The following is a 24,559-nucleotide window of genomic DNA, read 5'->3' as shown; positions in this document are numbered from 1 at the left end:
AACAACAGAAAGAATATACCACCACTACAATGGATTCTGTTTTTTTTGTTTTTTTGTTTTTTTTTTTGTTTTTTTTGAGACGGAGTCTCGCTCTGTCTCCTAGGCTGGAGTGCAGTGGCTGGACCTCGGCTCACTGCAAGCTCCGCCTCCCGGGTTCCCGCCATTCTCCTGCCTCAGCCTCCCGAGTAGCTGGGACTACAGGTGCCCACCACCATGCCGGCTAATTTTTTTTTTCTTGTATTTTTTAGTAGAGACGGGGTTTCACCGTGTTAGCCAGGATGGTCTCGATCTCCTGATCTTGTGATCTGCCTGCCTTGGCCTCCCAAAGTGCTGAGATTACAGGCGTGAGCCACCTCGCCCGGCCTACAATGCATTCTTGAAATAAAGAAAATAAAACCTGACTCTAACAAAGCCCATTTGAAAAATCTTTATCTACAGGACACAGGATGGCTAAAGAAACATGTTAAATGCTATCATGAAGATATAATCAAAAATGACCCAGGTTCATCAACAAATAAATGCCAGTGGTGGAGGAAGGGAGGAAATGTAGAGATTAAAATAGCCTTAAAACCTATCAACCAAGTGAAATGTTGGCACAGTTTAAATCCTGCAGGATTTAAACCAAATATGAAAAGATTTTTTGAAGACAGTTGGTAAAAATTGAACATGGACTGAATGCTGGATATTAATTTTGTTGTGCATAATAATTATATTTTGACTGACTTTTTAAAAATGACTTTTTGAGATAAATACTGAAGTATTTATGGGTACAGTAATATGATGTTTCAGAAAATCTTCAAAGTATTATCTTTAAAAAGTGGCAGGTAGATCCCAGCACTTTGGGAGGCTAAGGCGGATAGATCACCTGAGGTCAGGAGACCAGCCTGGCCAACACGGCGAAACCCTGTCTCTACTAAAAATACCAAAAAATTAGCCGGACATGGTGGCGAGTGCCTGTAATCTCAGCTACTCAGGAGGCTGAGGCAGGAGAATTGCTGGAACCCGGGAGGCGGGGGTTGCAGTGAGCCAAGATCGTGCCATCGCACTCCAGCCCGGGCCAACAGCAAGACTCTGTCTCAAAAAAAAAAAAAAAAAAAAAAAACAGTGGCAGGTAGGAAGATTAATGAATTAAGAAGGATGGAATGTTGATAACTCAAGAAGCAGGATAATAGAGCCATGAGGGTTCATTACACTAAACTCTCATCTTATATATCTGAAATTTTTCATAATTTTTTAAAAATACAAAATACGTCATATAAGTTTACTCGAATGTATCCACTGGAACCCAAATAGCTTTTACCTGAAAAACAACCCTATGTATGGTTAAAAAGAACTGGTCCTGAGGCCAGGTATGGTGGCTCACACCTGTAATCCCAGGACTTTGGGAGGCCAAGGGAGGCAGATCACTTGAGGTCAGGAGTTTGAGACCAGCCTGGTCAACATGGCGAAACCCCACCTCTACTAAAATTACAAAAATTGGCCAGGCGTGGTGGTGCAAGCCTGTAATCCCAACTACTCAGGAGGCTGAGACACGAGGATTGCTTGAACGTGGGAGGCAGAGGTTGCAGTGAGCCAAGATCGTGCCACTGCACTCCAGCGTGGGCAAAAAGAGCGAGACTTCATCTTAAAAAAAAAAAAAAAAAAAAAAAAAAAAAAAAGAACTGGTCCTAGGCCATTTGTTTGTCATGGAAAATCTAAGTCCCCAACAGAACCACAGCATATAAAAAATTACAGTTGTGATCTTTTTTCATTATTTTTTTAACTGTCTATATACTTGTTCTTCATCTAACCCTGAGCTTATCATTAAGTTCTTTTCTTTAAAAAAAAAAAAAAAAAGACAGTGACTCATAAAAAAATGCTACCCTCTAACTCTAGTCCTAAATGTTTTCTATTATAAATAGAAAACAACTTTATCTTAAAACCTCACCAAGTAAACTTCTTTTTCAAAGAGCTTTGCATTGACATGTTGTCATAAGCCTAAGTTCAAATCATTTAAACTTTAAAAAATCATTTCAGCATAAAATATAAAGACACAATGAATTCAATAAATAGCCTTCATTCAATCATCAGCCTCGACGAGTTGTTTCATAGTGTTTAATTCCTAAAATGTACATCCACAAAAAATGTCTATTTCAAAACCCAAGTCTATGTCAATTTCTGTTCTGTTGCAATTTACTTAATTACTGATGTGCATCTACTAGTTACCTTTCTTTCTGGGACACTGAGACACCTGATAAATTTTCCCTTTTTAAAATAAGGCTTAATTTAACTATTGATATTTATGTACACAATTGGCATCTGTTTTATGTTACAGATCCAAATAGTCCATTCTTCTTTCTTGCTACTGAGAGGAGCTTACCTCAAATACTGTTTCAGGGCACTTGTTATTGTCTTCACTTCCCAATCTGCAGAATTCTCCAGGTCCACCTCATTGCATGTTTTTACATCTAGTGAGCAAGCAAACAAGAAAAAAATAATTAAAACCTTGATCATCAAAGGTCCTCTTGTCTAGCTCACAAAGCTTCCATTTTTAAATGGGCAAACCACAATCCTGCAGTTTCCTAGGAAAACATTATATATACGATTTCTCTAAAATACTATAAGCTATGTTCTATGACTAGACACTTCTGGCACTTCGTAAAATCTGTAGTAGAGATCAAAGCAAAAAATAAGAGATGGGTTGGGAGTAAGGAAGAATTAGACATAGTATATTATTTCAACATCCACAATGTAATTCATGTACAGCTATTATCATCATCATCGTTAACAGTATCACTCAGTAGCCTTGGCTTATAGCAAGCGGCACTTTCAGTTGTATGCACATGGTTTGAGGTGTTTTAGGTGGCATTGTTGCCCTCATACTGTGTACTGACAGAGGCAGGAGACAGCCAACTAAGTAGGGTAGAGTCCCCAGAGAACCTCCGATCCACCCAGGTCATTGTGCACATAAGGCTTGCCTAAACATGCCCACGGTGAAAATTTCGGTCTTTTAACACATGCTTAGAAAGGGAAATAAATCGATGTGGAGTGGCTTAGACTAAGGGCCCACACGCGCACTGGGGGAACAGGGTGGAGCTACTGGGAATTCCCGCCTTATGCAAAGGAGGAACCAGACCTCTTCAATTCATGTGTGGTGGCCTTGCATTCAATATGAGAGGTGGGAGCCCGCTGGTGGGACCCCCTCTCTTTGCTGAGCGCTCCCCTTAAACTTAATAAGTTCCACTCTCCTCACCCTTCACTGTGTCCGCATGTCTAATTTTTCCTGGTGATGACACAAAAACCCGGATTTAGCTGAACCAAGGAGCAAAAAAATCCTGCATCATCATGACACAGAAAACCGAGGGTGGCACCGTGAATGGCAAAATGACTATCAGAATGGCAACAAACTGGTGAAAGGATGATAAACTTGGTCTCAGATTTTCAGGATTTCTGTTCATTAGACTATCTTTCTGAAATTAACATATGATCAACCAAAACAGAAAATAACTACACAGAGACTTGAAAAGTCATTTACAGTTAACCTTTCACATTAACACTATAATATAGTCATCCGGGAAATATTTATTGGAAGCCTCTGTTCAACACTCCAGACATTCATTCTAACTTAAACTAGTTTTCTTTATCCAAATAGCGTGTAATGATGTGTTTCTTACAAACATCCTTTCAAATGGTAAGTCAGTTAATAGGGTTGCTTCTTTATAAAGTAAAAGAAGAAAATTCAAAATGGCTAGTAAGTTCTAAAGAAAAGGTATATGGCACCAAGAAAAAAAAAAAAAGGAGATGGGAGAGTTAGTAAATTGTGGAAAGGAAAGTGTCAATTCTGGTAGAAATAAAATGAAAGGATGGCAGGAAAGGCAAACCCCTAAGGAGTATGATGGCATCTTTGACTCTTAGAACTCTGGGCTGGTACACTCAGCTGTGGCATGGCAGCAGGGAGGAATGCAGCATGGGTATCACAAAGCTGGGCTTACATGCCTCTAACAACCTGGCCCAGCCATACCACCACAAGCGAGTTGCAAACCTATCTGAACTTCAGATCTTCATCTGCACAATGGAGATAATGTAAATGCTCTCACAGAACGATTGAGAGCATCAAGGCAAATGAAGAACGTATACAGATTTCCATAAATAATTAAACGTAGCAGGTTATTACCACTGCTGAGTCACTAAAAAGTATAAGCAAGCAGTGATGGTACCTACCCAAAGGGAGGAGGCAGGAAATGGGTTACGACGAATGATATTGAGCCATCAATATCAATTTGCCTGGTTTTCTACACGCCTACTATGCAAAGGAGAAAGTAAGAGGTTCATGGAAAAGACTATTTCTCCCTCACTCCACGATGATGTCTTAACTAAGACCAAAAAAAACCTCGTTGTTTCAGGGTTTTTTCCCTCCCTTATACTGTATTTGTCTTCATAGAGAAGGAAACATCTTGTTAGCATTTCCTTTTTAAAAACACTAAAAAGAAAAACCTGTCAAAATGGGACCACCACATTAAGTCATGCATGCTACTTAAAAAGTTTTAGGCTTGGGATGATGAAGGGTGGATGACAACTCAATGTTGGGCTGAAACTTTCTGAAGATAAAGTAAAACAGGAAGTGATGGTTATTTCACAGGCATAGCATCATACATATGAGGTCAATTACTCAAAGGTCTGAAGACTTTTAAAGCACTTCAACATTTCTTGATTACAGCAACTGACAGCAATATGCAATAAACTACAACAATGGCAATTGACACTGATTACATTTTGATCAGTTCCTACAATTCTGAACTCATTTGTTACTGAGCTTGTCAGACAAGCCACAGATACATTCAAGAAATCAAATTAAGCACCCTGATTAAAGGTGCAATCCTTTATAACTAGGACTAAATAATTCTGTTCTAAAGGCTTTGCCAACCAATTACTTCAGTAACTGAATATTCTCTCTCTCATTAAATCAATTATTTAAATCTCGTTTTAACATACAAGTCAGATAACATTTTCAATCAACTTGCTACCAGCAAACCACCTTTTTAAAATCCAAGAGGCTTCTAAAGGAAATCTTTTATTTCCAGCTTTCTACCAAATTATGATTCCGTATTTTGAGAATCATATTCTGTCTATGGAAAAATAAGCCATCATTCTAAATTCATGGAATAAAAAGCAGCTGTCACATCAGAAGCAAATGACTACACAGTGTCTATGTTACTAATTCTCTCTTAAATTTTCACTGTTTTCAAATAGCTCAATCATCCCTAGCAGTCCTTTGCAATCAGTGAATGCACTGGGACTAGGCAGAATTTAATAATTATTTGGGATTCAAATGTGAAAATACATTTGGAGGGTTCATTCAGAATATATGTTCTACCATAAGAAAGATAAAAACAATTTGCTTCCTTTCTGACCAAGGAGGGACACTTCACGGGTTTGTTAAAAATCTAAACTAACAAGCACAGATAAAAAGAGTTGACTTTTTATTTGGGTGAACGTTTCACGCTTACGTAACCACTGGTCATTTTTTTGAAACTGAAAATCTGCAGTCCAACCTAAATGCAAAGTGCAATTTTATGCAGCTGCTAGCACCCTACTCAACACTGACTTAGGTCCAATTTTAAAGTACTTGAAAAAGCACAGTGAATGGATGAATTTTGAAAATATGTTTTATACTTTTCAGCTACGTTAGTTCACTTTTTTCCCCAATCTATGCGACAAAGCTGTCCTACAAAGGAAACAAGGTAATGGTTTTCAAGTAAAACTCTTCTCATTTCTTGTTTTCTGTGGTTTTATGTGTGAAAATAAGGTCATCCAGCCCTTCTTGCAAATCAGATTTAGAATTAACCACTGAGCTCACCAGACCACACAAACCACTACCACATTTTCTCACAATTTCCTCTTCTTCCGCTCTGATGTTTTAAACTAAAGTAGGGAAGAAGGAAGAATGCATAACAATTCTACCTCGTATCAGTTCTAATCTACCATGAACTATTGTAATTGATATTTTACATTCTCACTCCATTTACTAAAAAACCATGACTCACCTAAAGACAACTCATCTGATATTTCTCCCTGCCTTTCCAAACCGTGCTAAGTTTCTACTTTACAAAAACAATAACAACTTCTACCAAATCTGTGCGCCCTGTCTTAGAGGCTGCAAAGGGGAAGAAAAAGGCAGGCATCTGCTTATATGGGCATGTTCTTTCAGCAGCTTAAGAAGCTTGGTCCAGGGAAAGGCTTAGAGGCTGCTGGAAATCCAGCGGATAGCTGCCTTAGGCTCCCAGAGGGGAAGACAACTAAGAATACCCTCTCATCACCGGATGGAGGAAGGCAGCTGCCTGCTCCTTTACCTGGCCTCGAGGAGAATAACTGCCTCTCTATTTAGACAGTTTTCTATGGTCAATGTCATTGCTATTTCATGCCAGCTGGGAATTAGGGGAGAAGGAAAGAAGGGGGAGAGAATAAAGAGGATAAGGAGGGAAGAAAGGGGCAGGAGAAGGACGACGGAGAGAAGGATTTTTCCTTCTATATGTTTCTATAAAAATAGAAATGTTTCTATAAAAATAGAAACATTTTTCTATTTTAATATGAAATATGAAGGGAAAAAACATACCAGAAAAAAGAGACAAGTGAAAAAACATGCAAGAGATTAAGCATATAACCTTTTAGAAATCATTATAAACTTTTACATGAGTATTTAAATAAGACTTAAAACACTTTAACAAACAATACAAAGTACTTTGTGTAAAAATGGCAATAAAAAATTCTAAAGTAAATAATTAGCTCTCAAGAACTACAGAGAATTGGATAAATGGCAGCTCTCCTCGAAAAATAGTACATGGCTTGGGACTGTTTCTCAAATACTTAAAAATTAAATTATTTCCCATTTCTACAAAGACAATGCATTACAAACAAAATGTTCCTTGAAAAAATTCAAATTTGAAATAAACCTATTACCTGCAGGAATAATAATAAACACTAATTGCTTTAAAAAAGCAAAGTTAAAAACTTGGCAGACCCACACAATTTTTTCCTCTTCAGGATACACATGTAACCCTCTGACAACGAGCAAAATGGGAAAAGTTGGAGAAAAAAATACCCCTAAGATTATGTAGACATGACTATTCGAAACTCTAAAACCCTTTTTTTGGAAGAGGTGTTAAATTATTTCCATTTGAACACTCAATCAGTGTTCAATATGAAGGGAAAAAACACACCAGAAAAAAGAGACAAGTCCACTCAATCAGGATAAAAGGAAACAAATAAGGAAACATTTAAGTGATTAGGAAATAGCAAATAAACATATTTTGTCAAGGGCTAAGGTTTGTATTGGTAGCATAAGGTAATAAGAAAATGGTATTAATGCTAATAGAAAATCCAAAGTTTTTGACTGATAATCTTAAATTCACACTAGGAATTATTTATAGATTACTCAAAACAAATGTATATTGTGTAACCCTCTTAAATGAATGGCTTAATGAGGAGGTAACAAATCAGTATCTGTCTCACATCAATTCTCTAACTTTCCTCTGATTGCAGAATGATATTACTGAAAACATAAGCATTTCCCTTGCCAGCAATATGTGTGAGGTTGTGTCACACTCATGTCCTGGGCTTCTCTACTCTGAGGCCCATGAAAAGTAAAAACAGTTTTCCACGTCATGAATTTTTTGAGGGTTTAGATATTTAAAAACACCTTGTAAGTTAAGGACTGGCTTGGGACATTTCCCATGAGCAGAGCAAACTACCACGCTGAGTTCAGCAATGCTGTACACGTAGAATTTTATGAGATGACCAACAAATTTTGAGACAGCTTAGCACTTCAAGGTGACCACAGAAAAACCCTTGTTCAAACTTTCCTTGAACAGGAACAAGATGATAATAAAAATAATGCCAGGTCCTTAGGACCAATTTACCAGCAAAATGTGCCTTTCAGTCCACATTTCCCATTCTGTTATCAATATACTCTTCCAGTTCTAACCATCATAACACCATCTTGGAAATGAAAGAAGTGTTTCCAATTTTAAAATTAAGTAAAAGCAGATGCTGTACTCCCATTAAATTCTTCCAGCTGCTACTGAACCAATGGCAACCTGAGTCTATTTAATTTGGAGACCACTATTGGTAAAAAGGAAAATCTGACTGCCAAAATTGCACGCGCAAGTTAAACCAGAGAGGCAGAAAATGAAAACAGCTTATGGAAGCGAATGTATTCTAATAAGGCTCTCCAACTGATGACGGGCAATTTCTCCTGTGGTTAAGAGCTTACAAAAGATTGTTGCTTATTAAATCCTTAATTCAAATATAGACAAACAAGCAATCCTATCTGTAGCATGGCAGTTGATTTTATTCAACTTGGCTCATGCTTCCTAAAAATGACTCTTTGCTGTAATGTTTTAAGATGCAGACAGGTTGGAATGCATTCACAGCACACCTGAGGGCATTGTTAATATTGATTAATTAAAGTAAGGTATCAAATAAATTAATATGTAGCAAGATCATAATAACAGATTGGTTTGATACACAGGCCCTCTAGCCTGATGAGTTATCATCACTCTTCAAGAGGCAGCCTGTTTTGGGGTGGGGGAGAAGTGGAGTGTCTTACAGGTGGCAATGAACTGACAGCAGTGTGTAATGTAAAAGCGCTTTGTCATTCACATAATGTCTGGGGTAATGAAATGAATTCACTTTCTGGCTTCCTCTAGTCTGCGATGCCAAAGAACACTGTGTTATCAGCACAGATGGAGCATGCATGGTTCTGGAGGAGAGCCTGGTGTGAACTACAAACAAGCCACTGTGAATACCAATGAATCCCTGAGAATCAGACCCTTGCTGTCAAATGACAGTTTTGGAAGCTCCATAAAAATGAGCGAGTCCCAGTGGTCTTGTCCAACCAAATGTACTGTCACAATTCTGGACAGGCTATTTGGGAGCCACGCAAATCATAGAGGCCTGACTGCCACTTCCCTGTGAGAAGCAAGCACAGGAAGATAGTCAACCAGGGGGTGCCTTCTTTTTTCATTTCTTAATAAGAGGTAATAGACAATCTATGCTGATGCAAATACTAATCTACTTCTGTGGGTCAATTGTCTCTGCTCAGCAGAAAACTCCTGTAGAAAGTAGAGGAATGGAATGACAAGTATTCTCTACATTATTATGAAATATTAAGCTGTGAAGTCAATGAACATACACAAATAACACATGGAAAAATGATTAGAAAAGAGGCATACCCATCAACATACTCAGAAGTCTCTGGACCTTTGAACTCACCCCCACAACTCTGTACAATCCTTGGTCATTTATACCTATGGGAAGAAACAAACTATTAGCAAAATAGAAGACTATCATATTTTAAAAGCCATCAAACAGTTGCATTCAAAATCTTTGCTAACTAACATTAGCAGCATTCCTGTTAACTATAAAAATAACCTTTGAAAAAATCAAGTGTTTAACAACTTGTTTTACTAGCTTTTTATCTGTAAGTTGTGGTTAAAAAAATAATCTCAGCAAACAATGTTCCATGTGGACAAAAATGAAATGCCTCAATGTTAGTAAGTTAGTTAAGTATCATGGATACATTGAAATGAATACCAATCCAATTTGTAAAGATGCACTAAAACTTTTATGTTTACTGTATTTACTTGTTTACGTTTTTCTTCAAAAGTTTTAGCCTTTTAAAAATACGGTGATGATTAGTACATAGAAAGAAATCATTGTTTGGATGATTTTTGAAAACCATAGAAATTCATTCAAAACTAAAGCAAAACTGTAATTTTTTTTTAAAGTTGTTACATGTCCTGTCCAGTGAGGAGCTGTGAAACTTCAAATCAATATCACCACAAAGTATACTGCAAAATGAACCAAATCAATGCATCCTCTCTCTCCACAGAGATCTGAAAACAAATTGTCCCTGAAAACAAGAGACATATAAAAGAAAATGTATTGTCAAACCTAATTTGGTATGCTGAACAAATACCCTTATCATTTGCATTCTGATCTGAACAAATCAATGATGAAAAGACATTTTTGATGCAATTAGCAAACTGAGTAGCATTAAGGGTAAGAAAATCTCCATTTGTTTAAAGTTGCATCCTGAAAGGGTTAAAAGTAACCTTACATTTGCTTTAAGAGGGAAAAAGGGATAGATGAAACAACTGTGGCAAAATCTTAATAATTATTGAATCTGGATGAGAATATGGGAATTCATTATACCAATCTCTCTACTTTTTTATGCTTGAAAATTTTCATAATAATGACTTCCAAAAAATGTGACTTATATTTACTTCTCAAATGAGTTGCAGCTTTCTGGCTGTGTGTTTATTTTCTCCGCTACGAATGTTAAAGGTAACAAGAACACAACTGGCTGACAGGCAGATGATGCCTCTAATCCCCAAAGTTTCCAAAATAGAATAACACAACAAAAGGCCATGGAATTTGCCCACGAGGGTTTACTTTCTTTTCACCTCCCTGCTCGGAGTGATGAAAAGAATACTAGTCAGAGTCTAAAGAATTGGATTCAAGTCAGTTCAGTCACTCATGAGGAAGAGAGGAAACCTCTCAGAGTCTCTATGCTGTATCTGAGATCAAGGACTGCATCCTATACCCTATGTTATGCTGGGAGGGAAATGAGATGATACTAACACATGTCCTACAGATTGTAACTCACAGCGCACACACAAAAGCATTCATTCTTCCTTGTCAAATTTTGTTCCTTCTTTTTCTCTTTGCTTTTTTAAAAATTATAGTTACATATACTATTTTTTTTAACTTTTAAGTTCACGAGTACATGTACAGGTTTGTTACATAGATAATAAACCTGTGTCATGGCATTTGTTGTACAGACTATTTCATCACCCAGGTACTAAGCCTAGTACTCATTAATTATTCTTCCTGATCCCCTCCCTTTTCCCACCCTCCACCCTCCCATAGGCCTCAGTATGTGTTGTTCTCCTCTATGTGTCCGTGAGTTCTCATCATTTAGCTCCCACTTATAAGTGAGAACATGCAGTGTTTGGTTTTCTATTCCTGCATTACTTTGCTAAGGATAATGGCCTCCACTTCCATCCATGTCCCAGCAAAGGACATGATCCTCATTCCTTTTTAGGGCTGCATAGTAGTCCGTGGTACTTTATGTACCACATTTTGTTTCTTTTGGAGATGGAGTTTCACTCTTGTTGCCCAGGCTGGAGTACAATGGAGCAATCTCGGCTCACTGCAACCTCCACCTCGCAGGTTCAAGTGATTCTCCTGTCTCAGCCTCCCAAGTAGCTGGGATTACAGGCATATGCCACCACACCCAGCTAATTTTGTATTTTTAGTAGAGATGGGGTTTCATCATGTTGGTCAGGCTCATCTTGAACTTCTGACCTCAGGTGATCCGCCTGCCTCCGCCTCCCAAAGTGCTGGGATTACAGGCATGAGCCAATATGCCTGACCCCACATTTTCTTTATCCAGTCTATCACTGATGGGCATTTAGGCTGAGTCCATGTCTTTGCTATTGTGAGTAGGGCTGCAATGAATATACATGTGCATGTGTGTGTATAACAGGACGATTTATATTACTGGGTATATACCCAAAGGAATATAAATCCTCTTTGCTTTTTATTCCTTATTTTTTAAGTTTTACAAATGTCCTATTTTTCCTTCTGTTATAGGCTGAATTGTATCCCCCCAAATTCATCTGTTGACGTCCTAATCCTCAGTACTTCCAAATGTGACTGTATTTAGAAATAAGGTCTTGAAAAAAAAAGTAATTAAATTAAAATGAGGTCACCAGGGTGGGCACAAATCCACCATGACTGGAGGCCTTGTAAGAAGAGATGAGGACACAGACATGTACAGAGGGGGACCATGAGAAGACACAGGGAGAAGACAGCCATCCCCATGCCAGAGAGAGGCCTCAGAAGAAATTAACCCTGCTGATAGCTTAATATTGGACTTGTAGCCCCCAGAATTGTGAGAAAATTGATTTCTATTGTTTATTCAGCAGCCCCCATCCCCAACCTTTTTGGCACCAGGGGCTGGTTTCATGGAAGACAATTTTTCCACCGATTGGGGTGGGGGGATGGTTTCAGAATGATCCAAGAGCATTACATTTATTATTAGATTCTCATAAGGAGTACAAAACCTAGATCACTCACATGTGCAGTTCACAATAGGGTTTGCACTCCTATAACAATCTAATGTCGCCACTGATCTGACAGGAGGAGGAGCTGAGGCCATAAGGCTTGCCCGCTGCTCACCTCCTGCTGTGAGGCCTGGTTCCTAATAGGCCATGGTCTGGGGATTGGGGACCCCTGATTTAAGTCACCCAGCCTGTGATACTTTATTATGGCAGCCCAAGCAAGCTAATAATTACTCTCTATCTCATTAGAGCTTAAAGAACCAGAAGAGCAACGGCTAGCCCTTAGTCTACCTAAGTCTACTCAGAACACTAAGGAGTCACAGCATCAGAGACACACCTTCCTGAGGGTGAACATTCAGCAACTACAAGAGAGGAAAAGGAGGCCGCACAGCCCTACCAGGAGTTGGAAAAAAGAAAAGAAAGTTGCCAAGAAACACAAAAATCAGAAACCTTTTGAGCCTGATACAGGAAAAAAGATTGAGCCTCAATCCTTCCTTCTTTTTGGAAGCCAGAAGGGCACATCCAGATAGTTTAAAATACCAGAGGGTTTCAGTACTACTCTAGCTAAGAAACCTTAAAAAGTTTGACCTCAGTGGTAGAAGCCAAAAGAGCAAATCATACTCTGCATTCAAGCAAACATGCCTCTGTGAAAACGGCCTGAATTATATGGAGAGATGAAATAAGAATGTCACTTCGGCAATAATAATCACTCTGTGCCAGTAATTACTATCAAATAATTGATCAAGTTCAAATTCATCAACCTGAGAGAAGTAGAGTTAATTGCTAATGCATACTGAGAGGTGCAAGGGGGAATTAAAGCTACTCAACACAGTTTCTACATTTTTAAATGAAATTTAAATAAACCTTGCACAAAAGCAGCTTGGAAATAGCACGTAAAATACATACACTCAAGTCTTGTTCGATTTTCTATTTCTTGCTACACTGTTCTCAAAGGCTCTGAACTAAATGAGAGCTGGAACATACTTTTTATCTATGAACACATATATGTTCATATAAAAGGCATCAAATACATCTTAAGGATATAAACCAACCAATATGCCAAGGCATATTAGTGAGTTTATCATGTCCTTTTCCAGCTTCTTTTCCAAATTTCCCCGTCAACCAAAGGGATCACTATTTCTGATCAACAAGTATTAGAAATTTGAAATCTTTGACTTCCTCCCTGTCACTTTCCAAATGCAACAAGTCAATGTCCACTCTTTCTTCAAACTTCAGACTAATTTCTGCCTCTTGAACACAGTCCTGAATTTCATGCACACACATTTATTACGGAATCCCTAAAAAGAAACACACAACTATAATCCATTCTGAACACTGTCTTCTATCTTTTTATTTTCAAACCACTATTATTATCTAATGTCCCCTGGATCCCCATTTAAGAGCAAGCCTTCAGATCCAGCCAACATCCTCTAGCCTTAACAAGTATGTAATGCACACACACGCACACATCCATGACGGGCCTCACCTCATCTTCCTACAGGGACTGCAGTGTATTCAACTTAATCACAACAGACGGCTCGACCATCACCCACAAATAACCAAGTTCACTGCATCCTCTGAGGCTACATTCAGGCTGAAGTCTCCCCAGCAGGAATGCTCTTCCCCTTCTCTTCACAGATTTATTCAACTGTCATATATTTATTCATCAGATATGTGCCAGGTGCTATTCTGGTTGCCCAAGATTCGACAGTGAGTAAAATTCCCATCTAAACCTTCAAAACCGGATAAAAATCCCCTTTTTGACACCAGCCCACAGTGATACTCCCTTCTTCTAAACATAACTCATAATTGATTCCTTTTAATTTAACACTTGATTACATTTAAAATTTTTTATTTTTAAGGCAGGGTCTCGTTCTGTCACCCAGGTGGAATGCAGTGGTGTGATAACAGCTCCCTGCAGCCTTGACCTCCTTGGATCAAGCCATCCTCCCATGTCAGCCCCTCGACTAGCTGGGACTACAAGCACATGCTACCACACTAGGCTGAATCTATTTTTTGTAGAGAGCGGATCTCACTATGTTGCCTGGGCTGGTCTCAAACTCCTGGTGCAAGTGGTCCTACTGCCTCCGGGCATCCCAAAGTGCTGGGATTACAGGCAAGAGCCACTGCACCCACCAGGGTACATCTTAAAACAAGTCCACAATCTTAGTCACAACTCCCAAAATCAAAAGCGTTAACGGATAGAGGAGTGGCATCACCAAGATGGTGGCACAGAAAGTAACCTGCTCATATCCCCATATGACAGTAAGAATTCTGCATCCATCCACCATCAAAGTCTCTCTGAGGGAATCTTAGGATTCAGGTAAAAGTTTGTGAAACCTTGGTGGAGCCCAAGACCTGGGAGGGTCACTTTGAGAGTGCAGACCAACATCCAGGTGGCTGACGTGCCACAAGCTTGCTCCTAGATTCAAGCTTGACAATGGTCCAGTCCTCCAAGGGACTTGGCTACAGCCCTCTTTGGCCTTGAGCCTGCAGTTGAAACTATCTGCCAAGGGGTCCAAAAGGAATCTTGCACACTGGTGCTTTGGCAGAAAGGTTCGTCTGCATACTAACAGTGGTCTCAGCAGTGAACCTGAGACTTGCCCTGTGGCTTGGCTCCAGGGCCCCTCAGCCAAGGTCCCAACTCAGAGCTGCTTGCACAGGGACCCAGAGGGAGACTCACCCATGTCTCGCAGCCTGGGAGCCTGAGGCTTCCAGATGGGCTTGCCAACCTCTGCCCCACAACAGATCCTAAGGGGACCCAGGCTCAGCTCCCGCCCCTCCCACTGCAATCAGGGAACAATCTCGTGTTGAGACCTACTATGAGACATACACCCAAAGAGCCTGGCTCTCCAGCCTCTGCCCCACAGCAGATACCAAGAGGGCCTCATATCAACTCCAGCCCATTCTGCTATAGTCAGAAATTCATCCCACCCATGCAGAGACCTGCTGGGAGACACATCCATCTGGGCCACTAGAACAGTCTTCTGGACTCAGGTCTTGGCCAGTATTCCCACACAGTCCCAGTATCTTTTTTGGGTCTTCCCCAGGTCCATCTGGGGCAGAAAGCCACGTCGACTTCTGAGTCCTGAAGACACTCGTGGCAAGCCTGGGCTTAGAGCATCCTCTAGTGCTGAGACAGCTACAGTGGTCACAGGCTCAGGAAACCCAAGGGTCAGTCATCTTAGAATCCTGGAAGGCCCTCTGAAGAACAGGCACAAAGCCAGACTGGGTAGATGAAAATAAACAGCTAATCCCTCAATGCACAGACACTGTCACAAGCATCGAGAGCATTCAGGGACTGGCACAGTGGCGAGTGCCTGTAATCCCAGCTACTTGGGAGGCTGAGGGAGAAGGACTGCTTGAGCATAGGAGTTCAAGGCCATAGTGTGCTATGACTGCACCTGTGAATAGTATCTGGGCTCCATCCTGGGCAACATAGCAAAACCTTGTCCCTAAAAAAATAAACAATTTTTAAAAGAACATTCAGGGAAATATGGCCTCACCTAACAGGCAATATAAGGCACCAGAGACCAACCCTAAAGTGATGAAGACATGCAATCTCTCAAAGAAATTTAAAGAAGATGAGCTTCCTTCTCAACAAACTTCAAGAAAATACAGAAAATCAATTCAGAAACTTACTGGGGAAATTTAACAGAGAGATTGAAATAATTTTTAAAAATCAAAAAGAAATCCCAAAGCTGAAAAAGTATAAATGCATGACCTGAAATCACGTTATTTAAGTATTTTTTCCACTCAGACTGAATGTTCATATTTCACATGTTAATTTCCACACCAAACCTGCCTGGAGATGTAATATTCTATTCAGTGTATGTCCCATATTACCTTTTTATTGTTTTTTCCATTTTTTATCTCCAACTTTTAAGTTCAGAGGTACATGTACAGGATGTACAGGTTACATAAGTAAACATGTGCCATAGTGGTTTGCTGCACAGATCATCCCATTACTCAGGTATTAAGCCCAGCATCCATTAGCTATTCTTCCTGAGCCTCTCCCTCCTCCCACCCCCGCCTTCTGACAGGTCCCAGTGTGTGTTGTTCCCCCCATGTGTCCATGTGTTATTATTTAGCTCTCACTTGTAAGTGAAAACATGAGATATTTGGTTTTCTGTTTCTGCATTACTTTGCTAAGAAAAATGGGCTCCAGCTCCATCCATGTCCCTGCAAAGAACATGATCTCATTCCTTTTTATGGCTGCATAGTATTCCATGGTATATTACATGTATGGCATTTTCTTTATCCAGTCTATCATTGATGGGCATTTGGGTTGATTCCATGTCTTTGCAATTGTGAAAAGTAATGTAGTGAACATATGCATGCGTCTTTATAATAAAACAATTTACATTCCTTTGGGTATATACCCAGTAATGGAATTGCTGGGTCAAATGGTATTTCTGCCTCTAGGTCTTTAAGGAATCGCCACTGTCTTCCACAATGGCTGAACTAATTCACACTCCCACCGATAGTGTGTTCCTTTTTCTCCACAATCTCACCAGCATCTGTTTTTTGACTTTTTAATAATAGCCATTCTGACTGGCTTCAGATGGTATCTCATTGTGGTTTTGACTTGCATTTCTCTAATGATTAATGATGTTGAACTTTTTTTTCATATGTTTGTTGGTCACATGTATGTCTTGTCTTGAGAAGTGTCTGTTCATGTCCTTTGCCCACTTTTCAATGAGGTTGTTTTTCTCATTTAATTTTAAGTTCCTTATAGATTCCGGATATTACACCTTTGTCAGATGGATAGATTGCAAAAATTTTCTCCCATTCTGTAGGGTGTCTGTTTGCTCTGGTGATAGTTTCTTTTGCTGTGCAGAAGCTCTTTAGTTTAATAAGATCCCATTTGTCAATTTTTGCTTTTGTTGCAATTGCTTTTGGCATCTTCATCATGAGATCTTTGCCTGTGCCTATGTTCTGAATGATCTATTATCTTTTTTAATTAAAAAGGTCTGAATTCCAAAACACACCTAGCCTTGGAATTTTCAGATGAAGAATCGTGAACCTGTATTCCACCTTCTCTCCAAATACAGAGGTATTGCCTGGAAAGATACTTGGTCAACCTTGGTTTTTGCTTTTAATAGCTTTTATGGTGCCTTGTATAGAATAGTTGGGCACAGAATAGGTATAGCTAGGTTGATCTGACTTGAATTTGATATAGAACTATAGATACAGACTTGGGCCAAAATGGACATCACAATTTAGAACTGAAAAATTAAAGTTAAAATATCCAAATTATTGTGATTTTTCAGATATAAATGCTCAGTGATGATATTGATATCAATATTGTCTAACTTTTAACAAAAATTTGTAACCTGGTCAATGTGTTTACAGGCCCGAAGTTTTTTTTTTTTCTCTCTTAATAAATTAGATTGAGATTCGTTCTGATAGTTAGCAAAGAAAAGGTAAGCTTATCTCCATTAGAGTGATGAGCAGCTGATGACAGCTGTCTCTGGGCGAGATGGATAAGGTAAAATCAAATGTGTCTTACTTCCTACCATCTGTCTCCTCCAATCTCCCACAACACTGTCATAGAGCACTACTCACATCACCCACATCTTCCTAGAGGAGAGGGTCAAAAAGTGGGAAGCAGTCAAGTTTCATCATCATCTCTGCTCAGCTGTTTCCCTCTCAAACCCAAACGGTGTTACCAGAGCCAGAGACCATACAGCTCCAGAAAACACCTGCATGGAACTACTGAGCACTAGCAGGCATCCACTGTCCCTGTAGGTGGGCTGGAGAAGCAACACAGAAAATAAGATGTTCTGGGATAGTTAAAAAATCAGATGCAAAAGAAAAATAAAACTTAAGAGGGCTGAGAAATGCAGGTAAACGAGAGAGGTAGAGATAAAGGCTAGAGTAGCTGCAACTGGCAAATAAATGTGATGAATTTGAAAACAAAGTACCATTAGAATAAAGGAAGCAGAAGAGAAAAGACAGGTAATTTTTAAAAATAGAAATGGTAAACAGGGAGAATACAAAATAAAAGGGCGGAAAAATTGGAAATAAATGAGAAGATAGGCTAGAAATTACATAACATTTAATTTCCTGTTAATTTCACAGGAATTGTTGAGTACTTATATTTTAGGCAGTGAGGTGGAATCAAGTGAAGACACAGGGTAAAATTAAAGAGACAATTAAAATTAAAAGAGAGTAACTTGAAACTAAATAGGCCAAGAAGTTCTTTCTTATCTTTTCAGCTTCAGGGGCAGTTTTTATACCTGATAGCTCCATATTCTTAATACCTCAACTTGTCCTTAGCCTATGGTATACATTTAACAAATGAATTGAAAAATAAATGAACAATTAATATATTGATGATTAATCAGTAAAGGAAATACGGAAATAAAATACAAGACAGAAAAAGATACAACAACAAAGGAGAAGGGCTCAAAGTGAAAGATAAACACCTTTGATGGTAACAGGCATGAAATGATTAAAAAGGATTTTGCAGCCGTATGATTCTACAGAAATACATTCTCAAATTCCATGGTTCTGTAAACTAACATTCAGCTCTCATCTAGTAACCAGCAGATTGCCTGGCATGGAATGAGATGCTTCATCAATATTTGTGGAGGGACTGAATCATTTATTTGCACTCACGTGTGTTGACAACAGGGGCAAAAGGTCATTAATGTTCATACTGGCATTCACAGGATTTACATCAAAAGTCTAACATTTCATTATTAATGAGGCACATGTGCGTATATATATATACACACATGTGTATGCACAAATGCAAATATAGGTTTGCATATCCCTCTAGCACTGTAAAGACAGATTTCTCTATGGGTTATACAACAAACAAACATGCTTTTATGCACATAAAAATATTAATCATTATTTTAGATGCCTTATATGTATATATTTTCATATATAATTACTAACATTAGCTAATCTTGAAATATTCTTGAAAATGAAGGAAAAACGCACTCTTCATGAAATAATTAGAAAAACTTGTGAGGAAATACCTAGCAATCTGGCTAAGAATGATGTATTATGAAGGTAATATTAAGAAAAGCAATGAAGAGACTCATGAATATTGTTTCAGATCATAGGTGGATTACAAAAATGTGATAATGTGTTCCTTACATATATTTATAACTAGTCCTCAGTAAGCACTAATGTTTAAATGTCTGTTTAAGTATAGTAAGCACTTTCTAGGCTATCTGCTGCACTGGGTTACATAAAAATAAACAGGTTCATACACAAAGATACTCTTCCAAGATACTCAGCAATTCATAACATTATAACAATCTGTCAAAAATGTGTATTTATATTAAAATGGTTTTAAATATAAGCAGACAGAAGAATGATTCTCACTATTCCATCAAAGGGACATATTCACCATCATAAATTTAAGATATGGTATTTACATAATTCTAAAGCTTTGGGAAAAGAATGCATTATTTGTAACACTTACAGTGCATTAAATACTGCCAAGCAGCAGGGTAAGGGATAATTCCTAAGCATTGAGGCAGCAGATAAAGTAGAGCTGTACAAAGATGAGATTCAACATAATACTGAATAACATTTTAAACTTTCTGGACCTTGGTACCTCCATTTAAATAAAAAACAAACAGATCTTGGAAATACAAATGTGTTAAGGTTACAAGATATAAATTATTACAAGTTAAGGTTACTGACATCCTGAAAACTTCCAACTCTGCCACCTTCTAGCTATGTGACCTAGCAAGTTATTCAGCCTCTCTGTGCTCAGCTTCTTCATCTGAAAATGGGGTTAATGATGGGAACTGGGTTGCTGTGAACATTAAAGGAGATAATGTTTACAAAGCAAGTGCATGAGCTTCACACATACCAAGCAATCATTACAAGCTTTAATTGTAGTATAAAACTCAAAATTAATTTCAAAATAGCCAGGCACGATACATATAAATGCCCTAACCAAGGCCTTTAATCTATAAGCCCATTTTCATAAAATAAAGCACATGCTGGGAAGAGAGTCAAAATTTATTTAACGAGAATGACTCATGGAAAATATACAATTCCTGCTCACCAATAACATTTGTAAGTTCTTCCCCGGATGACAATTATTTGAACAGCAGATAGAAAAACATTACAGACAGCTATTATTTGCCACCAACTAATCTGTTTTTCCCTTTCCTATATAAGTCTTGCTTTCACTGGCATGTTCGCCTTCTCCTACTCTTTGTGTAAACGCGTTTCTGTATTGTGATGATTAGCCTCCCCACCAGCAGGCACTTTTAGGAAAGGTCTTAGGATCTCATTCCCACAGTCTTCCCACTCCCAAACAAACCAGAGACTCAACACAGAAACCAGACAGTTTGGCACGTAAGGGTGGCTGTGCCCACTGGGGTTGTCTGTCACATCCACTCACTACTGTCCCATCCCAGGAGAAAAGTGAGAAATATTTTTAAAAGTGCAAAGCAAATACTCACTTCTGGGTCTAAACCCGTATTTTTGGAAGTACTGACAATTTTAGGCTTCTAAAGATGCACCTAAGGCTTGATGCTAAGTCTCATCCTCCCGAATCCAAGTCTCAAATACGAAAGGTAGAAAGTTTACCAGCTGTAACCTCTGTATTATGGTCAAAATGGACTGTATACTACAGGTGGCTGGCCTCGTTTTCAGTTTCTAGGCAACACAAGAGAAAGCATTTTAGCTTCAGACCACATGCCCTAGACTTGTTGCTATTCTTTCTACCCAAGCTACTGGCAAAGTGCCGAGACAGGGCCTAGAGGAAAGCGACGGAGTAACAGGGAGTTTCCGATTTCATCAGTAACCTTTGGGGCCCCACACTCTCCCAGAGGTCTCCCGATCCCAGTATCTAATACAGGCACTGGCTGTGACTCACTCAATGTGCCCTTCAGTTTTTCCTTACAGCATGAACCTTGGCAAAAGGAGTATCTCACAGCCTCTGCGCCTTCCCTTAGGATCAAGCTCCCCTATCACCACTAAGTTGCACTGTCCACCAACTCTTCCTCTCACCCTGTTTCTGCTGCCATAGGATAAGTCTGGCTTAGAGTCGGGAGACAAGGCTCCAAACCCCAGCTTTGCCTAGTTGTGTGACCTGTGACAGGTTTATCCTACCTTGTTCTGGCCTCTGATACCACATGTGCAACTGAGCCTATTAATATATATCTGCTCAGCTACCGAGTTTTATGGAGACTGTGTGAGAGAGTGTGATATACTCCAAAAACATAAAATGCAATACGTTAAAATTTTTAATATATTGTCATATGCAGATTCTGTATTGACATCTTGTCTGCTATGAAGAGACCTCCCGAGGTGTTGCAGCAATCCTCAGCAAAGACAGCGCATCTCTCTTGGGCCAAGGATGCACCTTCAGAATCCATGAAGCAGTTGTTATGGAAAAAAGGCAGGTCTAACTTTAGAATGGCTTAATCCTGAATCTAGATGAACACTTTCAGTGGGTGATACTTAAATCTTCCCTCCCAACTTCCCTTTCCTACAGTACTCTCAAACTTTTAAACTTTGTTATTTAACAGCTTGTCTTCTGTTTTTCTTTCCTTCATCTCTCCAACATCCTCAAAAAAAGGTCAGACTATAGTGTCTCCATCTCCTCATGCTCGCTGTGGTTAAGAGCGTGGGTATTTAAAACACAGTCTTGGAAGCAAGTTGTAGTATACTGCTCTCTACCTCTGAGACTTAGACAAATCAAATCACGTTTCTTCATTTCAGGGGCTCATGCGAATGGGGATAATACCACCTGTCTCACATGGTTCTTGTGAGAAGAATAACACCTAAGAAAAAAACAAGTACAACCTCGCTATTATCTAGTTTGACTTTCCACCCACTAAACCCAATGGTTGTTTCTTGTTCCTCCACCAACCTGACCTTTCTAGAGTATTTGGCACAGCTGACTTCTTCCTTCTTGGAATCTCCCCTCTTATGGATTCCCTTACAACCATCCTTCTTCCTTCGCCTCCTATCCCTCTGTCTTATGTCTCCATTATTCTTCTTCCTCTCATCATCAAAATAGAAGCATTCACAAAGATTCTGTCCTTTTCTCCACTATCATCTTGACTTAGACACTCAAAACCTTACCTCTTTAAAAATAATTCCTGCCATCTCTCCTCTTGCTTTCATTCTATTTCTTATAACATGCCACTTGCATTCAGAATATCTAAAACCAGTCTCTATCCCTCCCAAACCTACTGCTCATCTTGCATTCTGCCTTGGCTAAAAGGTCTCATCCACCTGGTCTGGGAGGCTTAGAGTCCGTTTTCACTTTCCCCTCTCCCTGACTTCCAATATCCAGCAGGTCATCAAATTCTGTTTGTCTGCGAAGTCTCTCTTCCTATCCATCCCTTCTTTCCACTGCAAATATTCTAGTTTAAACCTCCATCATTTCTTATCTGAATTACTCCCCAAATTCAAGCAACCGCCCTGCCTTCCATCTTACCCCCATTCTATTCCCACCAATTCTATTCTCTGTCAAAGATCTCAAGACACACTCCCATCCAAATCTGTCAATAGCTCACCACAGCCTACAGAAAGAGTTAAGGCAGACAATGCAGCACAGCACCTGGGATCTGCCACCCTCTGGATACAACTGCTCACAAACATCTCCCCACATCATACCACCCACTCACCACTACCAACACCACCCCAGCATGGTGGAAGCACCCTCTGTTCCAATATCTACCCTCTGGAGCAAAGAGCAGGGTTGCTTGCAGCCTTAGCAAATAGAGATGGTGTCTCCTAGAGCAAAAGGCTTCCTTGCTGGCCATTATAAAAGATCTGAGTTTCCTGCATTCAGAGTTTTTCCTCCTATAACACAACCAACTGTATCATCCCTAAGTATCACCTGGCCATCTTTGCAGTGCCCTGAGGAATCAGGGCTCAGGGAATGAGCACAAAATGCACTGCTCTAGCTACTGACAGTAATAAACTGTCCTGTGTCAAAGATCCAGGAGTCTTGTGTCTTCTACTAGTATCCGTGGAACTATGCAGGATAACTGGTTAACATGAAAGTAGAGTAAAATCTCTGTCTTGAATTTAGATTGAAGCTCATCTTTAAGAACAGGAAGCATATTTCTAATATTTTTTCCTCTAATACCTTCCCTGTAAGAAATACCCCAAAATTACAACTAAAATCCATCTAACATGTGTGTGCCCAGGCATAGGTAAGTATTAAAGTAAGCTGGAAAGGATGGGACAGCTAAATAAATTTTCAAGCTCATCACTCATGTAGCTCAGGTTTAAGTACTAGCAAAACTTTACTACAATAAATCAGAAAAGAGACTCAAACTCAAGGCAAAAGTGGGCCGTTGCTTTTTGCAAGATTCCTTTTCATTCCTCTGCTGCAGAGATGGAAAACATCAGAAAAGGCCTAATGTTGTGTCTCGCTGCTGCCCTCTGCCTCTCCACCTCAGAGCAGCTGCAGCAGCAGGTACTAAATCCCAGGAGGAAGAATGCCTGCTTTTGGTTTTCAGGGTGTTTTGTGGTGTTTGTTTGGCTTCTGAGGAAAAGCTTGAGATAATCTGAAAACCGTGGTGTTCTTCCTGAGCCTCTGGCTATTTTACTGCTCAGGATATCTTAATGCTCAAATGTCCACAAATCACTGAAGAGGAAGAGGTTAAAAGCCAAACCAGTTAATTTTGCTGTTTGTTCTAAGAGCCACATAAAATTAACAGATAAAGTGAATTTGGGTGATTTATTTCCCAATGTAAATTGCTATTTTTAAAAAAAAAATAGAAAGTTCTTCAATCTCCTAGAGCCTTAAATCAATAATGAGACTACTTAATTATAATTGGCCTCAATGATTGGATTTATCTCTAAATAAGCAACTCACACTTACTGGCTATTCAACAGGTGCCAATGTCCTAAGCATTCTCTTTTAGTTCTCACAACAACCCCATGAAGGAGATCTGATCCTTATCCCATTTCACAGATGATAAAGACACAGAGAGGTTACATGGCAGAGTTAATAAGGAGTAAAACTGAGATTACAATCAAGATAGTCTTTTGGGCTAATGTTCTTCACCACTATGCTAACAGTGTACCATAAAATGTCACAGACCTCATCAGAATGTAATGCAAAAACAAAGCCTAGCATGCCTACTCTGTAGCAAGACAGTTCCACCAAGTTTCTTCTGTTCTAAAAACACCTTCAGCACTACTTGAAAATATACCATTGTCATTTTCTGACAACTACCCAACCTCCAACCCCAAATACACCCAGAAGCAAGATGATTTATTGTAAGGATAGAATAAAGTCCTATTAATTTTCTTCGTTTCTATTCTGTGGATGCGTTAAAGAGGAGGAAAATGTATAAAACCATAGGTAACAAAGAGAAAAGAAGGTTTAATTCATGGGCTGAAAAAAAACAGTCACTGGACAACAGGAAAGTAGTAACAGTCCTAAACCAAACCCTAAACCACATGGGCGAGGGGTAAAGGCAAGGACTCGGGGTTCGCCGTCTCAG

At 39.2% G+C, this 24,559-nt stretch overlaps 1 protein-coding gene across 3 annotated transcripts in view; it reads right to left on the bottom strand.

The window, feature by feature from the left end:
* ARHGAP10 (Rho GTPase activating protein 10) overlaps positions 1 to 24,559 on the bottom strand; it is a 361,433-nt gene that overhangs the window by 127,841 nt on the left and 209,033 nt on the right. For all 3 annotated transcript variants that reach the window (XM_034959225.3, XM_003815856.5, XM_008968883.5), the window contains 2 exons: positions 9,210 to 9,284; positions 2,360 to 2,447 (listed from right to left, as the gene is read on the bottom strand). In XM_034959225.3, the coding sequence (XP_034815116.1) occupies positions 2,360 to 2,447; positions 9,210 to 9,284 (163 nt within the window). The remainder of the gene's footprint in view (positions 1 to 2,359; positions 2,448 to 9,209; positions 9,285 to 24,559) is intronic.

The sequence above is a fragment of the Pan paniscus genome, chromosome 3, assembly GCF_029289425.2.
Source record: "Pan paniscus chromosome 3, NHGRI_mPanPan1-v2.0_pri, whole genome shotgun sequence".
In the NCBI taxonomy this organism is placed as follows: Eukaryota; Metazoa; Chordata; class Mammalia; order Primates; family Hominidae; genus Pan; species Pan paniscus.
This window is presented reverse-complemented; position numbering and strand designations above follow the sequence as displayed.